Here is an 18,092-nt window from a genome sequence, read left to right on the forward strand (position 1 = left end):
AGAATGGGTTTTCAGCTTTTAAAAGGAGAAATAAAAGGTGTTATTCCAAACTTGAAACTTTTTAAGGATAGGACACTTATGCTTTGCTTTTGCAGGATAATAATTTTTTGTTTTGTTTTTCAAGGAAAAGGTCTCAATGACTTGCTTGTAGGTGTTTTGAATCATGTACCTATTCGAGATCCCACGCAACCACTTTTATTAAGGTTGAGAGAGAGAGAGAGAGAGAGAGAGAGAGAGTGTGTGTGTGTGTGTGTGTGTGAGACTCTCACCTTTTCTTGCCACACACCATGCACAACATTGCATTGTCAAGTAGCTTTCTGCATGCTGTATGAGGCATGTCTCTTGATCTCTCTGTATGGTTTTGATGGTTTTGATTCAGATGAACGACTTGAAGAATCGAAAAGTATCATCGCAAAATACCCAGATCGAATTCCAGTTAGTTTTCATTTATGATTGTTTGTTTTTTAGGTTTCTTTCTGAGTTTTGTTGTTTAAAATTTTTTATATATATTTATTTAAATAAGAATGGAGTAATAAATATATATGATTCAGAAATTCCAAGATACTGGGGTAAATAATGCACTAGGAAATTGGAAACATGGAGATTTGTTCTTGTTTGTATTTTTTTTTTGTTGCTTTTTCGTCTTTGGCAGACCTGAGTTGGTTCTAATGTTTGACCAGATTGAGAGATGCTAATGTTTTAGTGGCTGAGAGCTTTTCTTTGGGTGTGTACTTTGAAATGGCAAATTTGTAGTTTGTGTACAATCATAAGGCATAATTTTATCAGAATTGACGCAATTAGGCTCTAATGGAGAAGCTGTCAAAACTGATCAAGGTGTTCTTTTTATGTCTTTCTGCAGGTGATCATTGAAAGATATTCCAGGACAGACCTGCCTGAAATGGAAAAGAAAAAGTATGTTCTAGTTGTCACAAATTCACAATTCTCTGCAATTTCGTCAAGGCCAAAGTTTCTTGTGTTAAGAACTAACTTAAATGTCATATTACATGTACATCTGAGGTTCAATTTTTTAGAAACTTTAAGATCCATGCATTATCCATTTGTACATCTGAGGTTCAATTTTTTTTTTTTGGTCAGTAAAGTTTCCGTCTCGAGGTCCTTTGGCATTGGCACTCTGCTGGTTTCTTTAGTGTACTTATAATAATACTAGGATATTTCAGTTTGTATATTAGCACCCTCATCCTAAATATATAGCTCTTTGTTCTAGCGAAACAGAGAGCTTTGCTTCTGTTACTTGCTCTGTGTTCTGAGGATCTTTTGGCATGTTTTGCTTGCTTTTCTATGCTTTAATAATAGATGTATGCTTGGATGAATTTCCTTTTATTCACAGTTCGGTATAATCTGAATGTAGCTACTTAGTTCTAGAAGTTCTTAACACAGATTGAATTGCCTTCCGGAATATTTTAGCCAATTGTTTTTGTATTCTCACTTTAAGGAGAATAACCTGTATATCGTGTTTTATTGTTTCGTATAGATTTCTGGTTCAAGAGACATGTCTGTCGGGCAGTTTATTCATATCTTAAGCAGCAGGCTTCACTTGACTCCTGGGAAAGCTCTTTTTGTGTTTGTGAAGAACACATTACCTCAAACAGGTAAAAGACATATTATTGATTCGGCTACCAGTTTTATTTGGATTCTGCACGGCATTGAGAACTTGTTTTCTGTGGATTTCATTTACAGCCAGTCTTATGGATTCCATCTATGAAAGTTACAAGGAGGATGATGGTTTTCTGTATATGAGTTACAGCAGCGAGAAAACCTTCGGCTGATCCTTCCATCTCCTCCCCTAATAATCTAATCGTTCATATTAGCAACTTGTAAGTATCTGCTGTTAACTTGTTCTCATTGCGAAGGGGCCTGTGAGGTTTGCTTCACTGTATTCTCTCATGTTCATTGTAAATTTGATTTATTGTGAATTCTGTAAAGTTCATATACCTTCAATAATTCCATATTTTCTTTCCAATCTCAACTTTCCATAATTACTGGTCCATCATATAAGTGGGTTCAATATTATCTAATAAGTCCTAACCAAAAAATTATCTAAGAAGAAAGAAGGGAACTTGTAACCATGCTTTGTGCTCTGAGAATGTGCTTGCCTTTCTTTTTATTTTATCATTTTCTATTTTCATTAAATTTCCATACTATGTACAATGTTATAGAATATTACGGTAGTACGGCTATATTGACAAGGTGGATGAGTATTTTTTCTTTGAGATGGTTGAGAACATTACACCACATAATTTCATGCGAATAGTGCATCAGAAATTCCATGGAAGCAAAGTTACATGCCGGAAAAAGTTGCATGAGAGGAAAACGAAAAGAAGACATAAATGATATTATTATTCAGACCACCGAAGGCCAGGAGAAGTGATACAACCATATTATTCATAAATGAACGAATATTTTTTCAACACCGTATTTGAGACGAGGTTTTTGGTATATACGGCTACAGGCAGGCAGTCGCATACTATTTATTTTACTCTAGCGCGCTAGCAGTTCCATGCACAGTGACCTCAGCCTCCACGGTACAACTATCGTTCACCAAGTACCTGTAGTTCGCCTGATTCACACAGAACCATCCGACTGTAATGAATCTATGCCAGCCCCGCATGGGACTGGAGGCACTGAACCACCAATTAACTGCAAGATGAAATGAAAAAGAAGAAGAAAAATGAATGAAGAGCTAAAGACCAATAACTAAAAAGTGCAAAGAAAAGAAAACCTCTTCACTGTGAAGGGGATGGTGATGGATAGAACTAGGCCAATCTATTTACCTTTACTATATGCATAGTGAAGGCTGCTGTTCTGTTGATTTATGAGGCGCAGGGTAAACTCTGCATATATTTTAGAGGTAGGAGGCAGAGATGTCGGATCAGCTAATGCCAAATAAAGAGAGAGATGGCTACCCGTCCCACTGTCTCTTCCCCACGGATACAGTTGTATCTTCCTGCATCAAGCAACAAACATTTTTAGATAAGATTACCTGCACCTAATAACTTCTGCAGCAAGTTTAGTTTTCATCTGCAAACTTTACTGCTTTTGGGCACATAATTTGCTCAACACATCTCCTTTGTTTTGTTTTGGTTGGTAAACTTTCTCAAGCACTTCAACTGATTCTTTACCAACTTCATGTAAGTAAAATTTGCACAAGAAAAGAGAGAGAGAGAGAGAGAGAGAGAAGGAGGAAATAAAAAGCCTGTAAAGAAGGATATATTAATCAATGAGGACGCTTATGCACCATTTCTGGTCTCCAGCAATGAACGTTGGTGAGTCATTGCTCCCCACGTTTAACTTTGAGAAGTAAATGTTCCAAACATGCTTGTACATAACGGCATCCTTGATCATTGATAGACACTCTCCTTTGCATGTGCTTTTTTCTTTACGAACGAAGACCTCCGCTCCAAACACGCAGGCATCTTCCATGAGAAATCCATTGGAAGTGTCAATAAAAGCATTGAGAGGGAGGAATTGATCAAATCCCCAGTCAAGCTTCATCCCATGGAAGCGCCTTTCATTTTTTTCTAAGCAATTAATACATATGACATAAAAAGAAAGGAATCAGAATATGGGACAGTACTTTGTATACATTAGAAACATTGGCTTATCTGTTCTCTGCTGTATGTTTAAGAATAAAATGAAAAGAAATGGTACCTTGAAGAGCAAAGTACATGCCAGTATTCTGATCAAGCAAAAACAACCTGAAAGCAGCATGCACTTCCCAACAAGTCTTGGGGGCATTTGCTCCAGCCAATACTAAGTAGAGAGAGATGTGCTCTTTCACATTCCTGCTCTTGTTTCCATTTGGATAGAAAACCAGTTTCCTGCAGCAAAACCACAATTGATAGTACTCTAATGCAGCTTTAAAATAAGAAGTAAATAATAACAACGAATGCAAATTAAGGTTATGAGAACAGAGTCACACAAGTATAAGAACTTGTTTATGAAATGAGAGAAAGAATTGTACCATTTGTATCCTCCAGCGTCAAACTCCCCTGATTCATATTTCTCCAGTGAATGGACAGACAGCAATGAAAGCGACTGTATTTTGATCGTGTAATGAGTTGGCGGCGCATCAGAAATTGTTCTCAAAATCCCTGCAATTAAAATGTTGGCAACACAAACAAGAAGGCGTGAGGGATGTATACATTAGATGTCTGTAACATGCCATGTTTGCATTAGCTAGTGCTTTCAACAAACACACGTAAACAGATAGCGACAGAACCTTACCGTCTTGTTCATCGAAGTTGAGACTAGTCATGTTCATGGCAAATAACTTGACCACCGAACTTTGAAGGTGCTGATAATTGATGCAGGTTGCAAGATTCAGAATGGGTTTTCAGCTTTTAAAAGGAGAAATAAAAGGTGTTATTCCAAACTTGAAACTTTTAAAGGATAGGACACTTATGCTTTGCTTTTGCAGGATAATGATTTGTTGTTTTGTTTTTCAAGGAAAAGGTCTCAATGACCTGCTTGTAGGTGTTTTGAATCATGTACCTATTCGAGATCCCACACAACCACGTTTATTAAGGTTGAGAGAGAGAGAGAGAGAGAGAGAGAGAGACTCTCACCTTTTCTTGCCACACCTAGACCATGCACAACATTGCATTGTTAAGTAGCTTTCTGCATGCCGTATGAGGCATGTCTCTTGATCTCTCTGTATTAATTTTTCAATCTCTTCATTGTCCATTTTTATTAAATCAAAGGAAAAATGTTTTGTGAAAAAGTGGCGTACTTGACTAAGAGCAAAGAAACTATGTAAACGAATTACCTAATCAATAGCTTCATGTGTTTGTAGATTGTACGAACCAAGAAAGAAAGGGACAGATTTTATATCTTAACGGCACATGTACAATCATAAAGCTTGTTTTATTAGAAGCAAAGCATTGTTGCCAGGGTGAATATCTTTATGTCTTTCTGCAGTGACCATTGAAAGATACTCCATGACAAGACACTTGAGATTATAAATTTTTTAAATCTAATTTCTTGTCAATAACACTTTTAAAATTCATAATTTATCTGTGTGCTGATTGCTCCTTAAAATTTTCATCTCTAGGTCCTTCCTTCCTGGTTTCTTCAGTGTACTTGTGGTAAATGAGATTTTAGTTTGTTCTAGAAAAACATAGAGCTCTGCTTCGGTTACTTCCTCCATGTTATGATGATGATCCTTTCGCATTGATGGTTTGCCTGCTTTTTGTGCCCTACATAACATAACAGTCGCGTGCTTGGATGAATTTCCTTTGATTTTTTCAACCAAGAACAAAAATTCTGCATGGCATTGAGAACTTGTTAACGCATTTTTCCGTGGATTTCATTTACAGAGAGTCATGGATTCCATTTCCATCTAGGAAAGTTACAAGGAGGACGCTGGTTTTCTGTTTATGTGTTAGGACATTGAGAAAACCTTTGGCTTATCTTTCCATCTAATCTGTAAATCTCATAACCTTGATAATGCCAAACTATCTTTCCCATGTCCATTTTTTTATCTAACAAGAAAGTAGAAAACTTGCAACCAAACTGTTTCTGCTCTGACAATAAGCTTCCCTTTTTCTTTTTCTTTTCTATTTTCGATATATTTCCGTACAACTCAGCAGAGACTAAAATTTGTAAGGTTGAAGAAGTTACAGAAAAAAATGAGAAACAAAAAAACAGAGGATTAAGAAGCCTTTGACAACAACTAAAAGCATGTAAAGTCCAAAAAATGGAGACATATTTATTCACCACCAAGGTCAGAAGAAGAGATACAATCATATTCATAAGGAAATGAGTATCTTTTCTTTCACACATTTATGTAGAGATACCATTTCTGGTCTCCAGAAATGAAAGCTTTTGAGTTGTAGAATTTGGCATCTAATAAGAAGTCAATTTTCCAAACATGCTTGCTTGTACATAACGGCATCTTTTACCATTACCATTGATAGACACTTTCCTTTCCCTGTACTTCTCTCTTTACAAAGAAAGACCTCTGCTCCAAACACACAGGTGTCATCTACGAGAAATCCATTGGAAGCTTCAGTGAAAGTTTTATGAGAGATAAACTGATCAAATCCCAATCAAGCCATATAAAAAAATATATCAGAAAATGAGACAATACATTGCAAATATGGGAAACATAAGCTTGTCAGTCCTATAAATTAAGGACAGTAAATGGTTCCTTGAAAAACCAAGTAGTTGCCCTTATTCTGATCAAGTAAAATCCGTTCCAAACTCTTGCATATCTGCTGTAATTATCTCATGTTTATTCCCTGTAGATCTCTTCTTCTTATCTTGATAGAGTTATGCATCTATCTGATCTATTTGTTCCCATTATCAATTGTAAACACATTCATATAAGTAAAACATGACAACCACTGTTTTGTGTGTTGTTTTAAGCATAGCTACCATGGCTATCAGTGTCAAAAATTAATTGACTAATTGTCATGTTTTACTTATATGAGCGCGTTTACAATTGATAATGGTTACAAAGAGACCAGATAATAGAGGCATCCCTTGATCATTCATGTCATCGTTCATATCAGTAACTCGTACGTATCTGTTGTTAACTTGTTCTCAATGCGAACGGCCTGTGACTCTTGCTTCACTGTATTCTCAGTTCATTGTATATATATTTGATTTATTGTGAAGTTCATAACCTTCAATAATACCACATTATCTTTCCAATGCCCACTTTTTTTATTTTTTTTATTTTTATGAATAACAAGAAGTTCAATGTTATCTAAAAAGTTTCAACCAAAAAGAAAATGTTATGGAACAAGAAAGAAGAAAACTTGTAACTTTGCTTTGTGCTCTGAGAATTTGGTTGTCTATATTCTTTTTTCCTTTTCTGTTTTCAATATGTATCCATAATACTCAGTAGTAGACTATCAAAGTTATGAAATGGATGAAGTTACATTGTAAAAAACGAAGAGGAAAACAAAGAAAAGTAGAGGACCAAGAAGCCTTTCAGAATAACTAAAAGCATGTGAATGATCACACGTTTGAGAACATTACGCCCCATAATTTCATACAACAGTATCGGCCATTAGAAATTCCATGGAAGCAAAGTTACATGCTGGAAAAAGTTGCATGAAAGAAAAGAAAAGGAATGATACCATTATTCGGACCACCTAAGGTCCAAAGAAGCGATACAACCATATTATTCATAAGTGATGAATATATTTGAGACATGGTTTTTGATACATACAGCCAGAGGCAGGAGCTTACTAATTATTTTAGTCTAGCACACTAGCAGTTCCAAGCACAGTGACCTCTGCCTCCACAATGGTACTATCATTCTCCAAATACCCCAAGCTCTTATCACTGAAAATTCCCAGTGTAATGAATTTCGGCCAGCCCCGCTTCTGTTAAAGGAAAGAAAATAAGTCAATGATCTGTTATAGAGAGATTGTAGGAACTGAATGTAATTATTATATATTCAGTATCTATTTACCTAGAATAGCCATTCCTTGTATGTATAGAATTCCTTACCTAGAATAGCTGTTCTCGTGTGTATATAAGTCCTAGTTCTGTATGAAGTTAAAATACACATATACATACAAAGATATCAATTCTCTCATGGTATCAGAGCATTAGACGACTCTGAAGTACAAACACCTTCCGCTACAAACAAAAATACAGATATCAAACACCATACACAGCAACCATGACTGAATCAAATACCACAAAGCCAACAGACACCTCCTCCGATCCGCTCTCTTTACACAACTCTGACACACCTGGACTTTCCCTAGTTAACTTCAAGCTTGAAGGCCACAACTATGGCCAATGGAGCAGATCTATGCATCTCAGCCTCAGCGCCAAGAACAAACTTGGATTCGTTGATGGATCTGTCAAGACACCATCATCTGATGACTCAAAATTCCCATTGTGGCAGCGCTGCAATGATATGGTTTTGTCATGGATCTTGCACTCCTTACATCCTGACATAGCCAGCAGTGTTCTCTACGCTAAAACAGCGGCTGCTGTTTGGACTGACCTTCGAGATCGATTTTCACAGAGCAATGACTCTAGGATTTATCAGATTCGACAAGAAATTGTCGGAGTGTCGACAAGGACAGCAAACAATCTCCATCTATTACACGAAGTTGAAAGCTCTTTGGGATGAGTTAGCCTCATACCAAGAGCCTTTTTTCTGTGACTGTGAAGGGATGAAGAACCTTGCCGAGAGAGAAGAAAAGAGAGAGTGATGCAGTTCTTGATGGGCTTGAACGACACCTACTCTACGGTTCGGGGATCGATTCGATGATGAATCCCTTGCCTGATACGCGCAAGGTTCACGGTCTGGTTCTTCAAAGACATGAACGCCAGTTGAGGTGACCAGCCGGAATGACACCGATCACTCCCCATGCAATGCAAATCGTCGTTCCTCGGTGGCTGGATCTTCACAACCCCGCAAATCCTCGAAGTGCACATACTGCGATGGAGATGGCCATACGAAAGAACGCTGCTACTTCATCATTGGTTTTGGTTTCCCTGTTGCCATAAATGGCATGGGAAAAACGCGTCAAGCCCGAAACCAACGTTACAACCCAACGGCTCACAATGTTGAACTTCATCAGTCACCAGCCACACATCACTGACACTTGCCAAGACAACCACTGCTAATGGCCCAACCTTCACCACCGAGGAGTACAACGAACTTATTGACATGCTTCGCAATAAAAAGGGTAACATTCAGCCACTGGCACATGCAACAGGTATCATTACACCCACTTGTCATATTGCACAACATGATCCACATTCCACATTATATTGGATTGTCGATAGCGGAGCAACGGATCACATTTCTCATATGCCTCCTACACATAACCACACCGCGACACATCATGAATTTGTTGGCTTACCCAACGGAGAACAGGCAGCAATATGCAACACTGGGTCTATTAAATTATCATCCAATTTGTCTCTTGATGGAGTTTTACATGTCCCGAAATTTCGTGTCAATTTGTTATCTGTCAGTAAATTAACTCGGGCTCTACGATGTATTGTAATTTTTCTCCGGATTTTTGTGTTGTGCAGGACGTGGATACGAAGAAGACGATTGGCCTGGGCAAGCATTTTGATGGGCTTTACTACCTCATGCCTACCCAAAATCCTCACCTAGCTAGTCATGTTCGTCGTATCTCAACTCTTTGGCATCAACGTCTCGGGCATCCATCACCTGCACCCCTTCATCATTTGTCCAAGATTATTCCAGAAATAATGTTTAATTCCCAGCATATTTGTGATGTTTGCCCTTTGGCTAAACAAACTAGATTACCTTTCCCTTCCAGTTCCATTAAAACCGTTGCACCTTTTGATCTTATTCATTGTGATATTTGGGGACCTCACAACACCCGTACCCATTCTGGGGCACGTTATTTTTTGACAATTGTGGATGATTTCACTCGTTTCACATGGGTTCATCTTCTAAATTTTAAATCCGATACACAAACCATTTTGCAATCATTTTTTTCTTGGGTTAAAACTCAATTTAATCGTTCCATTAAAACCCTTCGTTCTGATAATGGTGGTGAATTCCTATCCATGCGCTCATTCTTCCTCACTCATGGCACTAATTTTCAACATTCTTGCACATATACCCCTCAACAAAATGGGGTCGTTGAACGAAAACATCGCCATCTTTTGACCATTAGTCGAGCACTTCGTTTCCAAGCCAACTTACCCTTACACTTTTGGGGAGTTAGCCTTCAAACTGCATGTTACCTCATCAATCGCCTTCCTTCCCCCTTACTCTCTCATCATACCCCTTATGAGCTATTACATGGGACTTCCCCTCTATATTCTCACCTCCGGGTTTTTGGGTGTCTTTGTTATGCCACTAACCTTACACCCACTCACAAGTTTGACACTCGGGCTCGTCGTTGTCTTTTTCTTGGTTATCCTCTTGGTCAGAAAGGCTATCACGTCTTTGATCTTGACACAAAGAAATTTTTTGTCTCTCGGGATGTTGTGTTTCATGAACACATATTTCCTTTGTCTGATCATCCCCCTGCACATCAACCAGCCACAACCACTCTTCCTATTCCTCATTCCACGTCAGACATCTCTTTACCCACCTTTCCTCTCACACATCCGGCCCAAGCTGACCCACACTTACCAACCTCACCTCCAGCAAAATCCGGCCCAAGCCGACCCGGCCCAACTTCCCCCTCTTACTCCCCTTTCAGGTCCCTCGTTCCCTTCGCCCTCCTCACTCTCCATGCCGCCTCTCTCTCCCATCGATGGCGGCTCTAGTCCTCCTTTGCCGTTGCTTGGCCCCTCATCGACCTCCCTTGATCCACCCATACCGTCGACCTCCCTTAATCCCCCAATGTCGTCGGCCTCCTCTGATCCCATCCATCTCAACCCCACCGACCCACCCCCTTTACCTCGTCGGTCCGAGCGTGTTAAACGCCCTTTTTCACATTTTCACGACTATAAAGCTCATCACACCGCCTTGCTCACACTGGGGCCGTCTCTTCCTCCACGTCCGGAACCCGATATCCCCTTCATCAGTATATCTCTTACTCTGCTTATCTCCTGCATATCGGAATTTTGTATGTAATATCTCTCGGTTGGTAGAGCCATCTTCATATGCGCAGTCTTGTCAGGATCCCAAATGGGTTCTTCGCGATGCACTCTGAATTGCAAGCCCTTGAAGCCAACCACACACTGGTCTTTGGTCCTCTGCCTCCCGCCATCGCCAATTGGCTGCAAGTGGATCTTTCGAATCAAATACAACTCTGATGGCACAGTTGACCGTTACAAGGGTCGTCTTGTTGCCAAAGGGTTCAATCAACGCGAAGGTATTGACTTCACCGACACCTTTGCTCTGTTGCAAAATTGATCACCGTCCACGCCATCATTCGCTTGCTCGCTGCTCGCAATTGGCCTCTACATCAAATGGATGTCCATAACGCCTTTCTCCATGGCGACCTCCAAGAGGAGGTTTACATGTTACCCCGCCCGGTTCTCGCGACAGGGGGAGCATGTTGTATGTCGACTTCACAAGTCCTTATACGGACTCAAACAAGCTCCACGAAGTTGGTTTCGCAAGTTTTCATCTGCTATTTGTGGCATTGGCTTCAAGCAATCTCGGGCCGATTACTCTTTGTTCACACATGTACAGGGAAGTTCCTTAACTATTATATTGCTTTATGTGGATGATATGATAATCACAGGCAATGATGAAAAGGCAATCTGTAAGTCTGAAACACTTTCTTGGAAGTCAATTCCGAATAAAAGATCTCGGATCCTTAAATATTTTCTTGGTGTTGAGGTGGCACGATCGAAAACTGGGATCTCTATTTGTCAACGCAAGTATACTCTTGACATTTTGGAAGAAGCAGGACTACTTGGAGCTAAACCAGCCAAGGTTCCCATGGATCCTGATTTAATATTATCTCCCACAGGTGAATTGCTCAAAGACCCTACTGGTATCGCGGTTAGTTGGCAAGTTGATCTATCTCACAATTACCAGACCAGAAATCACTTATGCAGATCAACACCCTAAGTCAGTTTATGCAAGAGCCGAAACGCCAACATCTTGATGCTGCATATCGTCTTCTCCACTACCTTAAAGAAGCTCCAGGTCAAGGGTTGTTATTCTCTGCCGAGAACAAGTTGAAACTAATTGGCTATTGTGATGCAGATTGGGCTCGATGTCCAATCACACGTCGATCAGTAACTGGATATTGCATCTTTCTTGGTAATGCACTAGTGTCTTGGAAAAGCAAGAAACAGGTTACAATAGCACGTTCATCTGCCGAAGCCGAATATCGTTCAATGGCTGCAGCTACATGTGAACTCACTTGGCTAAGATATCTATTGCAGGATCTGCGTGTTGCACATTCGGAACCTGCAAAGTTGTTTTGCGACAATCAAGCGGCCTTATACATTGCAGCGAATCCAGTGTACCACGAACGAACCAAACACATTGAGCTCGATTGTCACACTGTTCGTGAAAGAATAGAAAGAGGTGAGATCAAGACTGGATATGTGCAGACAGGAGAACAGATAGCTGACTTGTTTACCAAACCATTGAGGGCACTTGCCTTCAGTTCACTTCTTGGCAAGTTGGGTGTTATCAACATCCACATTCCAACTTGAGAGGGAGTGTTAAAGGAAAGAAAATAAGTCAATGATCTGTTATAGAGAGATTGTAGGAACTGAATGTAATTATTATATATTCAGTATCTATTTACCTAGAATAGCCATTCCTTGTATGTATAGAATTCCTTACCTAGAATAGCTGTTCTCGTGTGTATATAAGTCCTAGTTCTGTATGAAGTTAAAATACACATATACATACAAAGATATCAATTCTCTCAGCTTCGGACTGGAGGCACTGAACCACCAAGTAGCTGTAAGATGAGATGAAAAAGAAGAAAAAAAATGAATGAAGGGCTAAAGACCAATTATTTAAAACCTCCTCACTGTGTAGGGGATCATAGAATTAGGCCAGTCTTTTTACCTTTAGTACCATATTCAAAGTGACGGTGGCTGTACACTGGATCTACGAGGCGAAGGGTAAACTGTGCATATAATTTAGAGGTAGGAGACAGAGATGTGGGATCAGCCAATGCCAAATCAATAGAAAGATGGCTATCCTTCCCGTCGTCTCTTCCCATGGGATAGAACTCTATCTTCCTGCAACAAGCATTTTTCGATTAGATTACCTGCACTTAATATCTTCCACAGCAAGTTTAGTTTTCATCTGCAACCTTAACATCTCTCCTTTTGTTTTGTTTTGTTTTTGTTATTGGTAAACTTTCTCTAACACAAGTGATTGTTTACCATCTTCATGCAAGTAAAATTTGCGCAATGAAAGAGAGAGAGAGAGAGAGAGTGATAGACCAAGGAGGAAATAAAAAGCCTGTCAAGAAGGATATATTAATCAATAAGGAAGCTTTTGCACCATTTCTGGTCTCCAGCGATGAATGTTTCTGAGTCGTAGCTCTCCTCATCTAACTTTGACAAGTTTTCAATTTTCCAAACATGCTTGTACATAACGGCATCCTTGATCATTGATAGGCACTCTCCTTTGCATGTGCTTCTTTCTTTCCGAACAAAGACCTCTGCTCCAAACACACAGGCGTCATCCACAAGAAATCCATTGGAAGCATCAGTGAAATCTTTTTGAGAGAGAAATTGATCAAATCCCCAGTCAAGCTTAATCCCATGGAAGCACCTTTCCTTTTGTTCTTCTAAGCAATTAATGACCAAAAAAACAGAAAAAAATCAGGCTATGCGGCAATGCTTTGAATATATAAGAAATATTATCTTATATGTTCTCTGCTGGTTGTATAGGAATTAAATGAAAAGAAATGGTACCTTGAAGAGCCAAGTACTTGCCATTGTTCTGATCAAGTAGAAACAACCTGAAAGCAGCATACACTTCCCAACAGGTCTGGGGGCCATTTGCTCCAGCCAATACTAAGTAAAGAGAGATGTGCTCTTTCACATTCTTGCTCTTGTTTCCATTTGGATAAAAAGCCAGTTTCCTGTAGCAAAACCACTATTGAGAGTACTCTAATGCAGCTTGGAAATAAGAATAAAATTAAGGCTAATGAGAAAATACAGAGTCTCACAAGTATAAGAACTTGTTTAGGAAACGAGAGAAAGAATCATACCATTTGTATCCTCCAGCTTCAAAGTCCTCCGATTCATATCTCTTCAGTGAATGTTTGGACATCAATGAAAACAACTGTATTTTGAACGTGTAATGAGTTGGCATTGAATCAGAAAATGTTCTCAAAATCCCTGCAATTAAAATGTTGGCAACACAAGAAGAAGGTATCAGTATCAGTGATGTATGTACATTTGGTGTCCATAACATGCCATGTTTACATTAGCTAGTGCTTTCAACGCACACACTCAAACAGATAGCAAGAGCACCTTACCGTATTGGTCATCGGAGTTAAGGTTATTCATGCTCATGGTAGTAAACTTGACGACTGTGGAACTTTGAAGGTGCTGATAATTTGTTACAGGTTACAAGAATCAAAATGGGGTTTCAACTTTTAAAAGGAGAAATAAAAGGTGTTATTCCAAACTTGAAGCTTTTTAAGGATATGACTGTTATGCTTTGCTTCTGCACGATTATCTTCTTCTTTTTCTTTTTTTTTTTTCAAGGAAAAGGTCTCCATGACCTGCTTGTAGGTGTTTTGAATCATGTACTTATTGTTTATTAAGGTTGAAGAGAGTATACTCTCACCTCTCACCTTTCCTTGTCACACCTAGACCTGCACATTCTTATTAAACCGAACAACATTGGGTTGTCATTGCATTGTTAAGTAGCTTTCTGCATGCTGTAACGCATGTCCGTTGATCTCTCTGTAGAAACAGAGGAAGAAAGGAGCAGAGTACGGAGATGGCTATGCATCTTCCTTCTTTCAAAGATGACAAATTCTAATTTATGTTGATTAAAAATTCTACTTTCAAAGATGACAAATTCTACAAGGTCAAGGTTTCTTCTGCTAAGAGAACAAACAGAGATTATAGTTTTTAGAAAAACAGAGAGCTCTGCTTATGTTACTTTTTCGGTGTTATATGATGATCCTTTTGGATTTCATCACAGCCAGTCATATGGATTCCATGTATGAAAGTCACAAGGAGGATGCTGGTTTTCTGTTTTTGTGTTATGGTAGCAAGAAAACTTTTGGCTAATCTCTCCATCTTCATCTCCTTTCCCTAATTATCTAACTGTAAAATTCATAACCTTTGATAATGCCATACTACCTTTCCCATGTCCATTTTTAACTAATGAACATCCATCATATTACTGGGACCAATATTATCTAACAAGCCAAGAAGAAAACTTGTAATCATGCTTTTTCTGCTCTGAGAATGTGCTGGCCTTTTTCTTTTTCTTTTCTATTTTCAATATATTTCCATACAACTCAGCAGAGACTATAAAATTTGTAATAATTGAAGAAGTTACATGAAGAAAAAATAAAGGAAAACAAGGAAAAGCAGAGGATCAAGAAGTCTTTCACAATAGAAGAGACACAACCATGTCACAAGGAAATGAGTTTTTTTATTTTTTATTCTTTCAAACATTTGAGAAAATTGAAGAAAATTCAACCCCTTAATTTCATACTACAGGGCATTAGAAATTCCATGGACAGTGACCTCTGCTTCCACGATGCAAGTATCCTTCGACAAAAACCCCATGCCTGCTTGGCTGAGAAATCCCAGCGTTATGAATCTCCACCAACCCCACTCCGGATTTGAGGCGCTGAACCAGAAGTTGCCTACAAGCGCCAAGAAGGATTTCCAGTTGAGTATATTGAAAACAAAGTTGAAAAGGTAAAATAAAATTAAACGAAACAAGCCACATCATAACTAGAGAAGAAACCTCATGACTATCTAGCAATAACACTAGGCCAATTACCTTTACCAAACTGATGCCTTGCATTCACTTGGTCCAGGATCCGTAGCGTAATATCTGCATAGATTTTAGAGCCCGGAGGAAGAGATTTTGGATCAGCCAATGCCAAATAAAGAGAAAGATGAGTACCAATTCCATTGCCTTTTCCCTTGGGATAGAGTTGAATCTTCCTGCAACAATCAGCCCACTAAGAATAAGAATACTTTTAGATTACCTATGATTTAAAGTTTGATCTTCGAACAATTTTTTTTGTTGGAAAAAACCTTTAATATGATGATTGATTGATAAGAAAGCTTTATGTAGGGATACCATTTCTGGTCTCCAGAAATGAACGTTTTTGAGTCATAGAATTCCGCATCTAACTTTGAGAAGTTGTCAATTTTCCAAACATGCTTGTACATCACGGCATCTTTTAACATTGATAGATACTCTCCTTTGCATGTACTTCTCTCTTTACAAACAAAGATCTCTGCTCCAAACACACTGGTGTCATCTAAGAGAAATCCATTGGAAGCTTCAGTAAAAACTTTCTGAGAGAGGAACTGATCAAATCCCCAATCGAGCTTCATCCCATGGAAGCGCCTTTCATTTTGTTCTAAGAGATGTCATATATAAAAAATGATGTCAGAAAATGAGACAATGCATTGCAGATATGAGAAACATACGCTTATCTGTTCTATGAACTAATGGAAGTAAATGGTACCTTGAAGAACCAAGTAGTTGCCCTTATTCTGATCAAGTAAAAACAACCTGAAAACAGCATACACTTCCCGAGAAATCTGGGTAGCATTTGCACCAGACATTACCAAGTAGAGAGAGATGTGATCTTTCACATTCCTGCTCTTGTTTCCATTTGGATAGAAAACCAGTTTCCTGTAGCAAAACCACAATTGATTTTGTACTAATGCAGCTTGAAAAAAAGCAAGGACTGGCAACTAATCCAATTGAAGATTATGAGAAAAGACAGAGATGTTGGAACTTTGTGTAGGAAATGAATTCTAACCATTTGTACCCTCCAGCTTCAAAGTCCCCTGATTCATATTTCTCCAAAGAATTTTTGGCCAGCAATGAAAGGGACTGTATTTTTACTGTGTAATGAGTCGGTGGTGCATCCGAAAAGCTTCTCAAAATCCCTGCAATTAAATGTTAATTGGCAACACAACAACAAGAAGAAGGAAATAAGCTCATACTTAGCTAGTACTTTCAACACACAGAGCATCTTTACCATCTTGGGCATCGAAGTTAAGACTAGTCATCATGAAACAAGCTTGACCACCGAATACTTTGATGATAATTTGATACTAGTTACAGAAATGAGAAAGGGTTTATCTGTTTTAGAACCAAAGTGGGTTTTCTGTTTTTAAAGGAAAAATTTAAAGGTGTTATTCTAAACTTGAAACTTTTTAAGGATAGAACTGTTATGCTTTGCTTCCATAGGATTGTCTTTCTTGCAAGGAAAAGGTATCCATGACCTGCTTTTAGGTGCTCTGAAACATTTACTCAAAATGGTACACGTATTATTCACCAAGAAAGCCATAACTCATAAGTAAAACAATTCCATAGAATCATTCATTAAGGATTGTGTTTTAACACGGCAAATGGACTGACAATACATTACACTCCCACAGCTTGTATACCACAAGCTTAATTACTATTCTATGCTTTAACAATTCATGGACGGTAACTTCTGCCTCCAGTATCCTTCACTAAAAGCTCGAAGCCGGCTGACTCGCTGAGAAAGTCTCTACTGTAATGAATGTCTGCCATCCATTGCACGGACTTGAGGCACTGTACCAGCAATAGCCTGCAAACAGTGAACATGCCTCATTAATTAGAGAAAAATTTCCTTCAAACTCACTTCCTCCGAGTAATGTACCTGCGAACAAGAACCGAGAAACAACCAAACTGAACAGGCACAGAAATAAACACAATTTAAGATCAACACACACGCGAGGGTGTTTTGCTTGTGCTCCCTCATTTGCCTTGCCAAGTATTTTCTTTTCTCATCTTTCATTTGCTCCATGACTCCCACTCCCAACCCTGTGCTAGGCAATTCAGCTCCCCAACTCTCTTACTGATTTACCACCAGACTGTAACCTATCCACAACCACCATGAGATAAAAAACAAAAAACAAAAAACAAAACAAAAAATCGGCAAGATTAATCCCCCTTTTGGTTTTTTCTAATGGTCCAAGGAATTAAGTTCATAACAGTGGAAGTGGACTGTGCACATGTACGCAGTTAAGAACTAAAAGGAAGGACCGGAAAAGGCCAAAATTGTTGGGAATGGTCACAATTTCTCTACAAAGACAACATGTCGTCCCAAAATGCCATAAATTGATGGACAAGAAAAAGGTCACCGGGGAATGTTAGAATTTGCAGGGAAAGAAAAAAATGGCGTCGTCGGGAATGGTCAACATTTGCTGGAACAGGTCCATATTTTTCGGGAAGGCCAAATTGTCGATACATGTCACATTTTGTCAGCAAAGACACCATTTTAGTCAGGAAAGGCCAGAATTTCAGGGACAAGAAATATGTCGTTAGAATTTGTCGGTTAATACACCACAAATCATATTAACCAAAACAAATTCTCCAAAATTCCATAAACAGGGAAATGGCAATGGAAAGGAACTCATGTTTCTGTTTTCTTAAGATTGGTTAATCCAGAAAAGCTATCTCCTGGCTCCCAATTACTCACAGAGTA

At 38.8% G+C, this 18,092-nt stretch overlaps 3 protein-coding genes and 2 long non-coding RNA genes across 5 annotated transcripts; 1 reads left to right on the forward strand and 4 right to left on the reverse strand.

Annotated features, from left to right (window-relative positions):
• The first annotated feature begins 262 nt into the window (after positions 1-262).
• Positions 263-1,967, forward strand: LOC148920121 (uncharacterized). Its single transcript, XR_016123621.1, has 4 exons — positions 263-435; positions 860-912; positions 1,493-1,610; positions 1,699-1,967. It is a non-coding gene; the product is annotated as an uncharacterized LOC148920121 (long non-coding RNA).
• A 366-nt stretch (positions 1,968-2,333) lies between these two features.
• Positions 2,334-4,380, reverse strand: LOC103323274 (MATH domain and coiled-coil domain-containing protein At3g58400-like). The gene is made up of 6 exons (XM_089044694.1): positions 4,246-4,380; positions 3,983-4,112; positions 3,670-3,839; positions 3,257-3,539; positions 2,793-2,965; positions 2,334-2,658 (listed from the first exon to the last, which is right to left on the reverse strand). Exons 1-6 carry the CDS (start codon positions 4,280-4,282, stop codon positions 2,495-2,497), a joined length of 957 nt encoding a protein of 318 aa, XP_088900820.1. The 5' UTR covers positions 4,283-4,380; the 3' UTR covers positions 2,334-2,494.
• A 2,562-nt stretch (positions 4,381-6,942) lies between these two features.
• Positions 6,943-14,466, reverse strand: LOC103323306 (uncharacterized). Its single transcript, XM_089044693.1, has 7 exons — positions 13,899-14,466; positions 13,629-13,758; positions 13,330-13,499; positions 12,914-13,202; positions 12,470-12,645; positions 12,327-12,359; positions 6,943-7,351 (listed from the first exon to the last, which is right to left on the reverse strand). The coding sequence occupies exons 1-7, from the start codon at positions 13,933-13,935 to the stop codon at positions 7,227-7,229; spliced, it is 960 nt and encodes a 319-aa protein (XP_088900819.1). The 5' UTR covers positions 13,936-14,466; the 3' UTR covers positions 6,943-7,226.
• A 362-nt stretch (positions 14,467-14,828) lies between these two features.
• LOC103323305 (BTB/POZ and MATH domain-containing protein 3-like) lies at positions 14,829-16,871 on the reverse strand. The gene is made up of 6 exons (XM_008225293.3): positions 16,614-16,871; positions 16,392-16,521; positions 16,092-16,261; positions 15,698-15,983; positions 15,392-15,558; positions 14,829-15,251 (listed from the first exon to the last, which is right to left on the reverse strand). Exons 1-6 carry the CDS (start codon positions 16,645-16,647, stop codon positions 15,097-15,099), a joined length of 942 nt encoding a protein of 313 aa, XP_008223515.2. The 5' UTR covers positions 16,648-16,871; the 3' UTR covers positions 14,829-15,096.
• A 12-nt stretch (positions 16,872-16,883) lies between these two features.
• Positions 16,884-17,940, reverse strand: LOC148920122 (uncharacterized). Its single transcript, XR_016123622.1, has 2 exons — positions 17,265-17,940; positions 16,884-17,192 (listed from the first exon to the last, which is right to left on the reverse strand). It is a non-coding gene; the product is annotated as an uncharacterized LOC148920122 (long non-coding RNA).
• Positions 17,941-18,092: the final 152 nt, after the last annotated feature.

This window comes from Prunus mume, linkage group LG2, assembly GCF_029339155.1.
Source record: "Prunus mume cultivar Tortuosa linkage group LG2, ASM2933915v1, whole genome shotgun sequence".
Classification (NCBI taxonomy): Eukaryota; Viridiplantae; Streptophyta; class Magnoliopsida; order Rosales; family Rosaceae; genus Prunus; species Prunus mume.

Coding starts and splice junctions, on each gene's coding strand:
- LOC103323274 (XM_089044694.1), bottom strand. CDS start 4,282: ATGAACATGACTAGTCTCAACTTCGATGAACAAGACG. Junction 2,966..3,256: donor ATTGCTGGAGACCAGAAATG/GTGCATAAGCGT, acceptor TGCTTGATGCAG/GAAGATACAACTGTATCCGT. Junction 2,659..2,792: donor TCACTATGCATATAGTAAAG/GTAAATAGATTG, acceptor TTCATCTTGCAG/TTAATTGGTGGTTCAGTGCC.
- LOC103323305 (XM_008225293.3), bottom strand. CDS start 16,647: ATGATGACTAGTCTTAACTTCGATGCCCAAGATG. Junction 15,984..16,091: donor CAACTACTTGGTTCTTCAAG/GTACCATTTACT, acceptor GACATCTCTTAG/AACAAAATGAAAGGCGCTTC. Junction 15,252..15,391: donor AAGGCATCAGTTTGGTAAAG/GTAATTGGCCTA, acceptor TGGCGCTTGTAG/GCAACTTCTGGTTCAGCGCC.
- LOC103323306 (XM_089044693.1), bottom strand. CDS start 13,935: ATGAGCATGAATAACCTTAACTCCGATGACCAATACG. Junction 12,646..12,913: donor ATCGCTGGAGACCAGAAATG/GTGCAAAAGCTT, acceptor TGCTTGTTGCAG/GAAGATAGAGTTCTATCCCA. Junction 7,352..12,326: donor CAGTGCCTCCAGTCCGAAGC/TGAGAGAATTGA, acceptor TTTAACAGAAGC/GGGGCTGGCCGAAATTCATT.